Source organism: Limulus polyphemus, unplaced genomic scaffold, assembly GCF_000517525.1.
Source record: "Limulus polyphemus unplaced genomic scaffold, Limulus_polyphemus-2.1.2 Scaffold7229, whole genome shotgun sequence".
NCBI classification, from domain to species: domain Eukaryota; kingdom Metazoa; phylum Arthropoda; class Merostomata; order Xiphosura; family Limulidae; genus Limulus; species Limulus polyphemus.
In genome coordinates, this window is record NW_013672839.1 from 2,438 (window position 1) to 17,769 (window position 15,332).

The 15,332-nt window shown below is 32.3% G+C and overlaps 1 protein-coding gene across 1 annotated transcript in view; it reads left to right on the forward strand.

Moving 5' to 3' along the window:
- The first annotated feature begins 912 nt into the window (after positions 1-912).
- Positions 913-15,332, forward strand: part of LOC106474442 (copper chaperone for superoxide dismutase-like) — a 28,339-nt gene continuing 13,919 nt past the window's right edge. The window contains exons 1-3 of the mRNA XM_013935134.2: positions 913-979; positions 8,277-8,484; positions 14,429-14,612. Coding sequence (XP_013790588.2) covers positions 944-979; positions 8,277-8,484; positions 14,429-14,612 — 428 coding nt within the window. The 5' untranslated portion in view covers positions 913-943. The remainder of the gene's footprint in view (positions 980-8,276; positions 8,485-14,428; positions 14,613-15,332) is intronic.

Sequence of the window (15,332 nt, forward strand, 5' to 3'; positions counted from 1 at the left end):
TTGGTTTAGGCTAGTTTAGTTTAACTATTATACGTGATGTACGATTTGGGGGGGGGGTAATGAAAGTGTTCCAAAATGCGACAGAAATGTCTTGATGACCTAACATAATATTAGGATGTTTTTCAAGAAAAATAACTTCAGAAATCTTAACCAGTCCATGTATGTTAACCTTTCCATGCCATGTATCATCCAGTAACAACACATAACTTAAGTAATTTATTGACCATTGCTTCATTTGTGGTATTGATATAAATCAAAAATAGAAACAGTCCTAATACTGAGCCCTGAGGTACATCTTGTGATATTAACATTCAGTTTAACTGAACTCCATTCACAACAACATCTGTTTTCTTCCATCCAGTGAGCCAACATTACCCTCATACCTTTTAGACTACCTTGTCTAGTCATTAACACCTAGTGACTTTATACTAGAAAGCTACTTTTACCAAAAGAAAATCATCTACAGCTGAAATGCTTCATATAGTCAGTACCATTTCAAAAATGAGCACAACTATCAAGTATCATAGATTCTATCTGCACTAACGTTATTTCTATTAAGTGTATATTTACATCATGAAGTAAACAAAGTTGTATGGAACAAGCAACCAAAACTGGCTAACTTTCAAGATCATTTATTAACTAAAGCTTCCTTCAGTGGAGATATGAATTAATTTAGTAGTGACATCTGTGGGAATAGTTTAGACTTTTCACAGAATAATCAGGTATTGAAATTAGTTTTTATGGTGGTATTTATAATTTCTCGTCTAAACCAGATGCCACCAATTATTTATTTAAAGATACTGACAGATCATTGTCTTAAAGTTCTTCATTAATACAGAAACTTGTGATTTGATGATACTTGCTTTCATTAAAAGGCACAGATTATCTAATCTTCCTGCTGTTTATATTTTAGAATTTCTCAAACTAATCTCACCATCAGTGGATGAAGTTATTGTTAATAGTGAGGGTACCATGGCAAGTGAGAAACAGTACATTATAATCATTATAAGAAACATAGTTTGAACATTATTTTATTACTAGATATATATTTTTATAGCTCTGACTTCATCAGAAGGTAATATTAACTGTGGGGTTGTGATTACTCCACATTATTGGGAAGAGTGTCTTTCCTTGAAATGGAAAAGAAATAATTGTTGTTTGTAGTTAGTGTAGCAAGGTTTGAAACAGATCATTTGAAAATAAAAACTTGCAATGCAAATACAAATATAATACAGAAGTAATCCCAGAAGAAAAAGCTGAATGTAAAGAGAAGCCAACTATTTCTGTAATATCACTTGAGGAATAGGTAAAAATATTAATTCAAGGTAATGTACAAGGGAATCGAAATAATGTGTTTTCACATTAAGCCCATTGAGGTTATCTTCTTGAAAGAAAAAATTTTGCAAATTCTAATTGAATCTGCATGGAATTCTGTATGTTAATAAATAGTTATATTTTTCTTATAATTATGATACTTAATATAACTGTGGTTAGTTTCATATATTGCTGATTTCATTTTTTGAATAACTTGTAAATGTAATGATACAAAGAACAGAAACATTTTTTCTGTATGTAGATAATTAGAAAGATTTTCAAACACCGAGAAACAGAAATTAAAACAAAATGCTCAAAGACACAGACAGATAGATATTTCAACAAGACATTACTGTTGCAAAAGAAGAGGACCATTCTTTACATTATTATCAGTATAGATGGATCACCAGTTATAAATTCAAAAAGGTAAATATTTGGCCAATTACAGGTATAGTGTCAGAGCTGCCAACATATACTCACTATTCAGTAATATAATTATTTTGGGCTTATTTACTGGCTTGTCTAAACCATCAGTGATAACTTTCATACCCTTTCTTCTTCTAAAGCAGGCATAAAACTTTAACAGTAAGGGAATGAAAGTTTTTCTTCATGAGAGTGAAATGAGTGTATATGCCTGTAAAAGCTTTTTTTTTCTTTATTTTAAACAATTCAGTGAAGAGTTTGACTTTTATCTGTGTTCTCATCCAGGAATTATTTTACTAGGAACTGAACATGTGAGTGTATCTTTTCAAAGCAAGTAACCTGATGTCAAATCTGCAGATATGTATGATGTGTTGTGCCTTGACAGTATACACCAACATTAGTTTATTTGGCATTAAATGGAAATTAATTCTGAGAAAAATAACTGTAGTACTTGATTGATTGTATTCATGATGTGTTAGAAGGTGTAAACAAATGTTTGTGGAACACTTTTGTCAACATCAATAACCATCAGAAAACATTTTTACCTCGGCAAAGCAAACAGAGAAGAGGTTAGTAGAAGTTGAAAACTATCAAATTATCTCATAACTCAACCGTAAAGTTCTAAAGACTTAGATGAATTAAAACAATGGAAAACTATAATTTGAAAGGCATAATGCTCTATCTTACACTTTTTATGGAATACGTTCAAACAAAGTATTTGTATTACTTAATATGCTAAGTAACAACTTTGAAATACCTATCGTTACAAAGGGTTTCAGATTTAGGCATAGGCTTAGCATGTGACTGTTTTAAGGAGTTCACTAAAAGTCAGGGTCAACAACACCCTGAAGGTTAAGTATTTAACCCCAGATATTGGTAACTACTATAAACTATTTTTATTAATTTTTATCAGCCTTAAATCATTTACTTAAAAAAAATTTGTTGACCAAAAAATCTTAGGCGATCATTTCAAAGCTTTTATGGTACATTAACTGATATAATAAACACCAAAAATCTCCAATGTTGCTGTGTGTTTGTTGCATTTGAAAGCCATGGTATTTCTGGGTTTGTGACTCTCCTGATTTCTTCTTTTGAGCATTTCTACAAATTATATATGAAAGTTCATTCTTTAGATACAAGATTTACTTGTTTGTTTTATATTCATAGTTTAAGCTTTCCTTTGTGTGCTTTTAAGTTGTATTAGTAATGTTTTTGGCATGAAGCCTAAAATGGAATTTAAGGTGTATATATAAAACTGTGCTGGCTTTGTTTCATCTTTCTAGACACAATGTACATAATAGTTTATCAGTGTTTTCTTTCCTTCCTTTCTTTTTGTTTTAATTTTATATTTTGTAACATTCAGAACAACTTTGTGTTTTAATTTCTTTTCATGTTCATTATGCTACTGTTGCGTCAGCGAGGTCACGTGACTCGTTCTTTCGAACCTTCGGGAATTGTTGGGAGATTACTAGATATAGGGTAGTCTGGTATATAAAAGAGGGTTACAACGTGATGCGTCAATTAACGTGTGTGTAGGTAGTGAGTAATTGAACTGCAGTCAGAAGTATTGTTGACGTTCGTTGATATAGGGTTTGTTATAGAGCGACTGTTGAAAATAAGTGTATCGTAAAGTTGTATTCGGAAAGAATAAACCAGTTTTATTAAGTAAGGAATTGTGTCGCTAAATTTTCATCGGAACGAAGTTACGGAAAATCAATTAACAAATGGAGACGTAACACTACTATATCAAGAATAAAAAGCAAGAATGACTATTCTTGATAGCACTAGCTCTAATGATAGTAGCTGTGTTACCAAAACTAGTCTACTGAAACTTCTAATTAAGATTTTATCTTTCATTGTGCCAAAATGTTTTTTTTTATTCTTAATATGTCTCTGTGTATATTTTCCCCAATTATTTACAGTTTAATTTCTATTTTTCTTTTTTATTTATGAGTTTACTTGCATTTTTTGTTTGTCAGGATATTGTCAAGAAGATTTCAAGAAATTCTTCGGAAATCCCCTTTTCAGTACTCATAAATGTAAGGGATTTCCCTTAATATAAAATGATGACATATTGTTGTATCTTGAGGATTTCCAGCAAATCAGAGAAATCAGGACCTGCAAAAAAATGTAGATTCACATATCTTTTATGCAGATGTATTTCCTTATGGGTGCAATGGTTGAGTCTTAAAAAGTGAGACAAGAAGACTTACACAAGAAGTAAATGTTAAATGGAGATATTCATAATCATCAATGCAGTAGCATACAAGGCAAGTGATCATGTGTTTATCGGTGTGACTAACAAGGGCTTTGAAGACTATTCAACAATATGCTCTTGCTAGTGCATGTTTTTCCACCTTATGCTAGTGTAGAAAAGAGAATACGAGAATGTTAAAATGTAACACAATAAGTTAACCTTTGCTGCTACTTATGCAAAATCCAAGTTTCCACTTATATTTCACCACAACAGTAATAATCCATACCTTAAGAATAAATCTATGCTCCACTATCTTATGAAGCAATATATGCACAATTCAGTCACTGACAAACTTAAATAATTACTTAATTAAATTACAGGTGAAATCGAAACATCATCCATAAAAAAGAAAATGAAGGTTAACCTTAAAGTTACAGGAGAACTGAGGAGTTCTCAGAGAATAAAACTACATAAAAATACACAAACCTGTTTCAAGTAATAAAAAGTGAGAACTCCCTATTAAGAAGTGAATGTTACAGGAAAACTGTTCTAAGTACAAATAAAACCAACATTATTTTACAAAAGATATTTTAAAATTTATGCATATGAAACCTGTATAGAAACACGTAAAAGTCTCTTTAAAATCCAAGCAAAATCAGTGTCAAATGTAGGTGAAATCTGTGACTAATTTTGGTAAAACCTTCATTAAAAACTTGGTAAAATGTAGTGACAAACCTACATAAAATGCTTTCTCAGGCCCCATAACTTTTAAATATGACAAAACCTCTCAAGTTTTTGAGAATGGGCAGTGAATATCATGATGAGTCCGCTTGCAACTGTATCCTAAGAATTGTGAGATACTGTATTAGAGCTTTTTTGTTTGACTATACAAAGTTCAGCCTATATTTATGGATTGTTTCTTGATTTTGGCTCTTGCTGTTTTATGGAATCTCTCTTTTCACCTCAACAATGAGTTAAAGTCACAGAACTAGAAGCCATGCCAGTTTAATAACGCTACACTCATGTTGTGAATATAAAGAGAATATTTTATTTTTTCACTTGCGTGTTAGTATGTTTAACAATCTTGGACTTTCATTTTGTGGATCTTCATAGCTACTTGTTGAAAATTAGTGGACCTGTATAACAAACATGTAAGTCAGTGCAAAACATTTCATCACTGAAAACTTTCACAACAGCTAGGTGTGTGAGCTGAAACACTGAATTATGTATGCAACATCAACAACAAAAAAGTATTGTTTGCGGTACTATAAATGCAATAAACAATATATTTCAAAATCACTGCAAATATTAAGTACCCCTGTAAGTAAACAGTGGGTGACTCTGCTTGTCTGTGAACTTCAAATTATCAGAAGAATCGCATAATGACAGGACTGTGCTAGAAGCTTTATGAATAGAAAACTGGACTTTTTCACAAAGTGGACTGAACAGAGAAGTCATTGTCTACTTCCCGGTGTGTTTGATTACCTTTACTAGTGCAAGATATAATCTATAGCTCATCATCATCTAATTTTTCTTTAATATTGTAAATCACTGCTTTTTTAGTGATAGTAAGACACTTCATCTGTAATTTTAACATGAACAGCAATATGACATGATTATCAAGTTATGTGTCTTCTTTTTTTTTAATTTTTCAAGCTTATTGTCATACAATGTTTGAGCCATTACATTATTTTATGCCACTGATCAAGAAGTTGTCTCTAATCTGAAATCTAAGATTGCAAGTAATTGTGTTTTGCAGAGTTCTCTATGTTTATATATCTTATTGTCTGTAACTAAATAAGTTTTAATGTTAATCTAATAGGTGTGGTAATAGTAGTTATAGACAGATATTTAAATATTTAAGCAATTTCCTATAAATCTTGGAAGGGAGAAATTTAAGTGCTCATTATATGAGTGTGCCATTCATAATATTGGAAAAACGTGTAGGTTCAAGAAGTCTTGATAGAAATGAATGAAAACCCTATAACCCTGTTGTTCTTCTTATAATTTCTCAGTAATCAACCTATGTCACCCACAATCAGTTCATTCCCCAAGGTCTACTCTTCTGCCTTCTTGGTCATTATTGTTAATATTGTAATTTGGTGCTTGTGCATCAAGTCTCAACAACTAAGATATAGAAAAAAACAACATAGTCCAACCAGTCTGTTTTATCTTCTTTTTTTTTTGTATTTTACATTTCAGTTACTATTATTAAGTTGCATATTAATCTAACTTAAAATAGAAATTACATACTTTTGCCCTGCAAGCTGTTCACTTATTCCCATCTCTACAAAATTATTGCATTCAGTATCATTTAAAGTACAAGAAAAATAAATAAGTTGAATACATTTTTTAAAAGATGAAACAGTTATACTTCAGATTTTTTAACTGGATCTCTAATCTAAAATAAGTTATAGTGGTTTTTGTACCTTTTAAAAATAATTAATCTTTAAATAATCATATGTTCCTATAATATAATTGGTTCATATTTATGAATTTTTGGGGAAAAAGATAAATATTTAAGTTTTTTTTTAGCTTTTGCATATACTTCATGACATAAAGAATGAAAACATTAATTTTTATTAAATATGTGGGGTTTGACAGACATACCGTGTTCTTCTACCATCTATATATAATGATGTAATTCTTTTTTTCTAAATTGTTGATTATTTAGTTTCCTCAGTGTTATGGTAGCAACATGTGCTTTAGAGGGCCTAACGTTATCTTGTTCTAGCCACCTCAGCCCTTTGTTCTTATATTATATGTTTTCTGTCTGCAAGGACATTTCAGTGTATTTTGAACCTGGGTTAAAACTGGTTAGAACTAGAATTTTCTTTGCTGGCCAAAGTATGACATCAACTGAATCTGATAGTTGGTCAATGCGATTAGGTAACAGAGGTCATGAAGTGATGATGTCCTTTAAACAAAGAAAATAAGTCAATATTTAGAATCTAGGTGCTTTCTTTCAGCTTGTTCTTAGTTTTTACATAAAGGAAAGTTTTTAGAGTTTGTTTGATGTTGAGGTAATTTATCCTGCAAGAAGGGAGATTTTAAGATTAACTGTTGCATAGCTTGGAGAGAGGATTGTCTATCATCACATGTCAATACTCACTCAGCTTTCAGTGATTTTATGCTGCAGAATATAAAGATTTTGTTCATTTCACATAAAGTATCAAACTCTGTTGTTTTTACACATACTTAGTCAGAGTTCATTTAAACCACTAGGCTGAACCTGCATTTATTCAGTTATTTCTGTCTAAAAACTTGAAGAGAAATCAGTTTAATCTGAGAATATCATAAATGTAGAAATTACTTAGAAATACTTTGTGACAACATTACATATTCAACAGCTTGCATTTATGTTGAATATTATATTGTTGTATTTTCTAATTTTTTGATTTAGATGTTTGTATTGTTTGTTACAGGAAGTGAGCTTGTGATGTCACAAATTTTCTTGAGCATTGGTATGGATTTATTTGACTGAGTAGTAAGCTGTTGATGATTAATGCATCTGTGTTATTTAGTCCATAGTGTAAATGTTTTTTTGTTTTTTATAACAAAGTACTGAAGTTGTAGGATTATGTAAGTTATGACTATTTAGTTTGAGTCAAACCTACCAGTGCATGTAACTTGTAGAACTTGTACATTGTAGTTGAAATAATAAAACACTTTTCTTTCATTAACTGGACTGGACTTTCATTATTTTTACCAAATAATCAAAAACAGTGTGCTCGACAACAAGTTACATCAATTTATTTTCAAATAAATCTTTGCATTGGGCACTATATTTTAAGTACACGTTTTTATGAGATTGTACTTATGCATGTTCAGAATGCTTCCTTATGTAATATAATGCAATGCATTTTTCCCTCTAATACTTCATTATCTTTTGACCATTTATTCTCAAATATTCATGATTCATACATTATTCCCTCCATTAATAAGAAGTGTTCACCTATACACATAACCAGAGATTTATGATATCTACATGTATCACTTAGTTTTTAGTTCAACAGTATGGATAGTGTGTATATATATGTTTGCTATCTCCCTTTTTTGTATAATATTTCATACTTTTTAAATAAATGTCAAAGAAAATATGTATCAAAAAGTACATATCAATTAGAATATTAAAGTTATATCTAACTGTTGGTGGAATAATATTTAATTAATTAGTTTTTAGTTAACTAACAATGTTTTGTAATTTAAGATATCTAAAACTTAGTATCCCCTAATTAAGTGTAAGTAATTAGATTTATAAAAGTTTGTTTTTATTGTATCAAAGTGTTATATAACTTAGTTATATCAAAACTTTATTTGAATACTTCTTTTTACTCCTTAGTTAGAATTTTATGTGCAGTTATCAAGTGAATGTTGTGGAAAAGCTGTGCAGAAGAAACTAGAAGAATTAGATGGAATACATCAAGTAGAAATTGATGTTGAGAAAGAAACTGTTGTATTGGAGACAACTCTTGCTTCATCTCAAATAATTCAAGCATTAGAGCTCTCTGGAAGACGAGCAGTTTTTAAGGGCTATGGGACAACATTGGGTGAAGTACAGTTTTGTTTATTAATTTAGGGAAATATTTGTTTGGTGATATACCTTTGTATTTCTAGAAGAAAGTAGGTAGAGAATTACATTTTAAAAAGGAATAAAGTTGAATAAGTAAACATGAGTTTGCATTATATAATTAAGATTTAACTTCTTTAACTATATGAGAAATTGGTAGATTTTTTTTCTTAACAATGACATATGATGTCATTTGTCCCTGGTGATTTATATTTTTATGATCATTTGTTTTGCTCATTAGTTTTGAAAGCACTTTATTGTACTTAATTGTTATGGGGAATGTTGAGTTTATTATTTCTTGTAGAGCAATTCATGAAGAAGGTTTTTACTTTTGGTTTAAGTTTCTTATGGCCAAAGCTTCTATGATTCTTACATCTTGTTCATTGTTAGAGCTACATATGATATAAAAGTTTCTTCAGTCCCATCAAATTCTTGTGCAAGATTTCTAGAGATGTTTGAAGAATTACAGATATTAGGCTTCAGATGCTTCTTTATACATGTGATTGATCCCATATAATCTCATTTCTATCAAGAACAAACTTATTGATAAATAACTTATCAATATATTTTGTTATTTTCATTAAAAAAATAGAAGGTGTGAAAAAAATGTTTTGTAGGGAAATGGTTTTCAGATTTCATTACTCAACAACAACTTCAAATGTTTTTTACAAGGTGTGTACACCCCTCATAAAGATAGTTATGATGTTACAAATTTATCATTCTATGTCAGTCTCCCATTTATGGTTAAAAACAGTGATGGTTTGAGAAATACAATCAAAAATATCTTGAAATCAAAGTATCCACAAATTTTAATGTATGTAGGTCCAAAAGCACTTTGAGAATATAGAACTTTTTCAAGATAATGAACCGATTCAATAAACTGCATTGCTCCTACATTGTTTATCAATATGTTTGTTCTTGATGGGGGCAGAATTATGTCAGATCAACCATGTGTCATTTCATTTAGAGCAGTGGTTCCCAACCTTTTGTGTCCCTTGCACCCCTCCCCTATAAAGTCACAAACTCTTCACTTCAGAAAAGCCTTCCCTGCTCATCTCCACGTAGAACACGCATCAGCTGAGATGAACATATGTCCAGCTTTGGTAAAATTAGACACTTGGGGGAAACGGACCTTGTATAAGCCTCTTCGGCACACACCCTGGACCCTCATTTTGCACCCCCAGGGGTTGCCAACACTTCTGGTTGGGAATCCCTGATTTAGAGTAATATATAAAAGAGGATCTGAAGCCTAGTGCTGGTAATTTTTCAAACATGTACAGACATCTATACCCATAATGTGAAGAGATTGCATAACTTTAACATAGTAAGTAGTTCCAATAACAAATAGGGCTTAAGAAACTTAAATCTAAGTTGAATTCTAATTCATCAGCATTTGAAATCCTTCTAATAATTTAAGATGTTTTTTATGAAACGATTTAAGTGAAATGCTTTATTTTTTATTGTAGGTTATATTTAAGTAATAAAAGTTAATATATGTTATTGATTGTATACATTCATACTGTTAGTTATGAAATACACATTCTGATACCTTGTTTTGTACTGCCCTCTCTATAAGCACAGATATTTGCTCACCACAAGTGATATAGCTACATTGTAGTATGCAAATAAGCATTCAACAACCTTCCACCAAAAGGAGTGTGATACACCCTGCTAGTGCAGCTGACTCTCTCTCTCTCTCTGTGCAGTAGAACCTAATATTCACTTCTCCATTTGGCACGACAGTGATCAGTTGTTTCACTTGCCTCTTGTTTGAATTTGGTGTTCCTTGCCTTTTGTATTTGAGATTTTGCTTTCATTTTTGAACTTCAAGAATATATTTTTTTTTTACTTTTGTTTATCATCTTTTTCACAAAGTTTCATTACTATCTCACATTGCAGTGATTTCATCTAATTACTATGGTGTGCTTACACTCAGGAGAATTCCCAGTTTCAAGTCACAACCACTACTGCTTCAGACACTGCCAGTGAACAACAGCCTATCACAGTGGCTTCAGGTTCGATGTTATTGGCTGAGGAAGTTTTGGCAATTGTTGCCAGGAGATGGTTTCTTTCATGCGGGCTGGGGGATCTCTTGTCCACTTCTTTCCTTTTCAGGCAATGTCTCATTTCCTGCCAACTTTGATTGGCAAAACAGTAATGATCCATTCTGACAACTTGAAAGTTGTCTCTTACATCATTCGGCAAGGGAGCACCCGGTCATGATTCCTGTGTTTTCACACATTGGACATGCTGTTCTGGGCCCACAGCCATCACATTCATTTGCTGGCTTATCATATCCCAGGTACTCTCAATCTTTTCACAAATCATTTACCTTGTCCCGACAAGATTCTCCCCATGAAGTGGTCCCTTGGCTTTCAGGTTTCCAAATGGTTGTGCTTGCAGTTGGGTACTCCCCAGCTAGATGCTTTTGTCACTCACCAGAATAACAAACTACCTCTGTTTTGGTCTCCTGTTCCTCATCCTTATGCCAGTGTAGGTGGCATGACTATCCACCTACTGTGCGTCTGATGTTCTATTTCAGACGATGTTTGGCATAGACTTATTTCTTCCATCACATTCATAAATACAGTTCACCTCTCTGATTGGAAACCTACTGCTGCCTGGATGTTGGTTCCTAGGCGAGCAGAGTTTGTTGAAGCCAGACAAGTCATCAAAAGTCCTCACAGATGAGTGGGCTGGGACTGGGACCATCCTCCTTCTGTGGACTGGGTGATACATTCCTAATGCTGTATGGTTTTGAACTGACCCTCCACGTTGCATTTTGACATTCCTACTGTCATCCAGTTGTTAGTTCGTGGGGGATACAGGCACATGTTGGATATGCACACATAATGAATTGGGTTATCAGAAAGGAAGTATTTCTTCCCTTCTGGTTCCTGAGACTGAGATGAGTGGTAGACGACCCTCCTCCTACCATGGACTGATTGATCCCATCTCTGTACTTCTGATTTTGGACTGTAGTTGACCTCCCACTTATGGTCTGATGTGCCCCAGCCACTCTACACCACAAGCATTTTTTTCTTTTTGGATGTGCCTTTTCACCACCCATTACCAGACACATTCATTCATCAAAGGAATGAGTTACCTGGTTCAGATATGGTGTGGACTCCCACAAGTGTTTCTTCTACATTCAAATGGCGCACTCCTTGGGTACTCTTCAGGTACTTTTTAAAGGAGACACTTCTAGGTAACTTTTACATCAGTCCCCTTCACCTGCTTAATGTGGGATTCTAGCTATTTTGTGAGATGAGGTAAGTTATTGTATCAGAAGTTAATATTTTCCTACACTTAAAATATGTTTCTAACAGGTACTTACCTCCTCTCACACATCCCACCCATCCTCCCCACTAATGGTGTGTTTTTCATGCTTAATCTTGAAGTGAAGATTGGGTTCTACTGCATAGAGGGAGTCAGCTGTGCTAGGAAGGTGTGTCACACTACTAGTGGTGGAGGGTTGTTGCATGCTACAGTGCATTTATACCACATAGAAAATGTGTAGGTAGGTGGGAGCATAAAGGTTAGTGGTGAGCAAAAATTTGTGCATAACACAAATCAAGGAAAAATATTTTGTAAAGTAAGTATCTATTGGAAATATATTTTCAATGTAGGAAAATATTAACTTTAATGGAAGTTGCTGTTATATTGGGCATTTACCGGACATTAATAAAAAGTGAAAACTTAGTCTGTGTATAATCCAAACACTTCATCTGCTTGCCATGCTATTGCCCACACAGTTAAGCTACTATATCTCAAATTCTGCAGAAATAGTGTAGACCAATTATCTTGTTTAGCCCCAAACTCATTTATTCCAGTTTTTATTTGGAAATAACAGTGCTGTGTTTGTAATTAGACAAGTAATTAAGGTTGACACATCACCTTGTGATATTCCATGATGTTATCAAGGAGGAAATAGAAACTAGGCAGCAGTTGAACCAACAGCTCAGTTTTCTGAGCAAATGCTTTAAGCAACAGCACTACAGCATTTACAATTCCAGAAACATCAGTTTTGATTTATTTTTACATATATTCCTTGTCATAATCTTTGAGTTAAATTAATCAGCTTGTAAAGCTTATTCCACTGACAAAAATACTTTTGAAAATGAAATAGTAAATTCACAGTAATTAAAATTGGAGGATTTTGTATAAACTTTTAGATTAGATTTATATACATTTCATATTTCATAATTTTTTGGAAATGTTGTTTGTTTTGAAAAGTAAACATCTATTTTTATAGGATAATTAATTTAAATATAGTGCACAAATAAAAGTACCCATCCCCAATGACTGGAAAGTTTAAGTTAGTTTATCAATTTACGTTATTTCAAGGACTTTAAAAAAAGTTAATTGTGTTGGACTCTTGGTTTCACTCAGAGCCTAAGCTCCAAGCTACTTATTGTTGAGCATTTCAATCATGCTAAGAGCCACTCAACAATAACACATGGTAAATCTACATTTTATTCTTTAAGTTACATCACATTTTGAAATGGGGATGATAGTGTGATTAATTCCTAACAATTTAGTGTAGAATATTCTGCTTGCAAAGTAAAATTTAGCATCAATGTTATTCATGCCTGTTCTCCCGTAATTTCAAAAGTGCATGTTGAGCCTTGCCAGCATGCATAGCTTTTCAGATAGCCCATTGTGTAGCTTTGGCTTAACTACAAAAACTACAAACAAAAATACACAAGGGTGATGGATGATTTGTCCTTTAACATGGGGAAAATTGTACCTGCTAGAAATCATAGCACATAACTACCCAGTACTGCCAAACTGTCTTCCCATGGGTTTTCTTGTGTTTTTACTTGTTTTTTTTTTTTCATATGCAGTTTAGCATTGTGACAAATGAAAATTAGAGAAATGCCACAGTTTATCTTTGATTTTGTTTGTTGGCTGTGAAATACTGCAAGGCGGTAGAATAGAATACAAAAGTCTCACTTATATTTTCAAGCAAATCACAACTCCATGTTTATATGTTTCCTTAAAGAGCAAAGTGATATTTTCATGGATTTAGATACTGACGGATTGAAATGTCGTATACTGCCTGTACATATAAAATATAATTAGTCCTATTGACTGTACTGTCAGAAGGCATCAGCTTTCCCATTATTCTGTGTGTCACTCAATAAAAAGTTATGGAATAAAAAATACACATAGTTCATGGTATTGGAGATTGGTATATATGTCAACATCATGATTCAAGAGTGGGTGATTGTGAAAATCTGTTTTACAGTGCAAGAAATACAAAGAAAAATAACATTTAAAAGTAGCGACCCCTAACTTAAAAATAGCCATTATGGTAATTTTCACTAGTTTTTTTTTCAAATTGCCCTTTAAAGTTTTTTTTTTACCCAGATCTCACTTATCTTATTAGATATCTTTGCTGACTGTTAGGATCTTTCTCGGAAATAATAAGCTTTAAGATACTCTTCCTCTTCTGCTTTGTAGTATTTAGGCATTTCATGGTCAAGCAAAAGACAGTTCATCTTATTTTTAACTGCCCAAGTTTAGTAAGAAAATAACATAATATTGATAAAATTTATTACGCCTAAGATCCAACAAGTTATCAATGCTGGTTAGTTGAAAATAAAACTTGAATATATTTTATGTGAAGCAGTATTCAAATACAGAGAAGAGACCTTAAAAGCAACAAAGAAATGCTTTTATTCAGTGATAACACTTAATTTGTACAAGTCACATGCCACACTCATGGAAGTTTTAACAAAGTTTTTTTCTCCTTCAGATACAAAATGTACTTTATTGAGTTTCATATATTTAACTGTCCTTTTTTTCTTACTTTTCAGTCTGTAATAAAAAGTAGTTTAATGTAAAATTATCTTTAGTTTGTTGAATATGTACTGTTTGCTTAAGCACCAGTTCTCATGTGTAGGATATTTTATATGTAGGGAGCCCTTTCTTAGGAGCTGCAGTCGCTGAAATGAAAGGAATCAGTGGAGTTTTAGGTGTTGTTAGATTCCTGCAATCCAATGAAAATACGTGTATCGTAGATGGAACAATTGATGGACTAACTCCAGGGGACCATGGAATTCACATCCATGAATTTGGAGATCTGACTGGTGGATGTGAAGGGTAGGCACATATAATTTCTTCTTTACCTGATTTACACAAATTTATAGTATATTTACTAGAATGGATGGATTGGTGCTGGTTAGGTCTCAATCTGTTAACTCTCTCACTACAGTGTTTATGAACTACACGATTCTAGCAGTGACAGATTTATTTTGAGATACACAGTAAGGAACAAAAACACAGGTTTTAATATTTTATTACTTATTTGAAACTTGAAATCTTTAAACTTTAAGAAGTTTGAAGGAGAATACCCATTCTTAATGATAGTACAAAATTACAAACTCATTTGTGGTTAATAGCACACTTTTCAAGGATAAAACACTGTAATGTGTCTTATATATATATATATACCTGTGGCAATACTCAACAAGGGGGACATGCATATGCCCATATTAGTGAAAGTATTAATGTTCAGTTTGAAATAATATGTATTTTATCTGGAAACAATCACATTTAATACAGGGAGACCATATGTGTCTATTTTAAATACCATACAACATTTGATTAGCACAATTACTTTGTAACATCAGAAGTATTTGTTTTATGAATATATATACACACAGCGTGGTCACAAATAAATAGACACCACCTTTTCAGAAAAAATTAAAATTTTCAGTCATATTCACATGAATTGATATATTTATAATTTAATTAATATCTAGTAGATCTTTCTTTCGCTTTGTGGAGTTCGTTGATCCTTTGGGGCATCATGAGAATCAT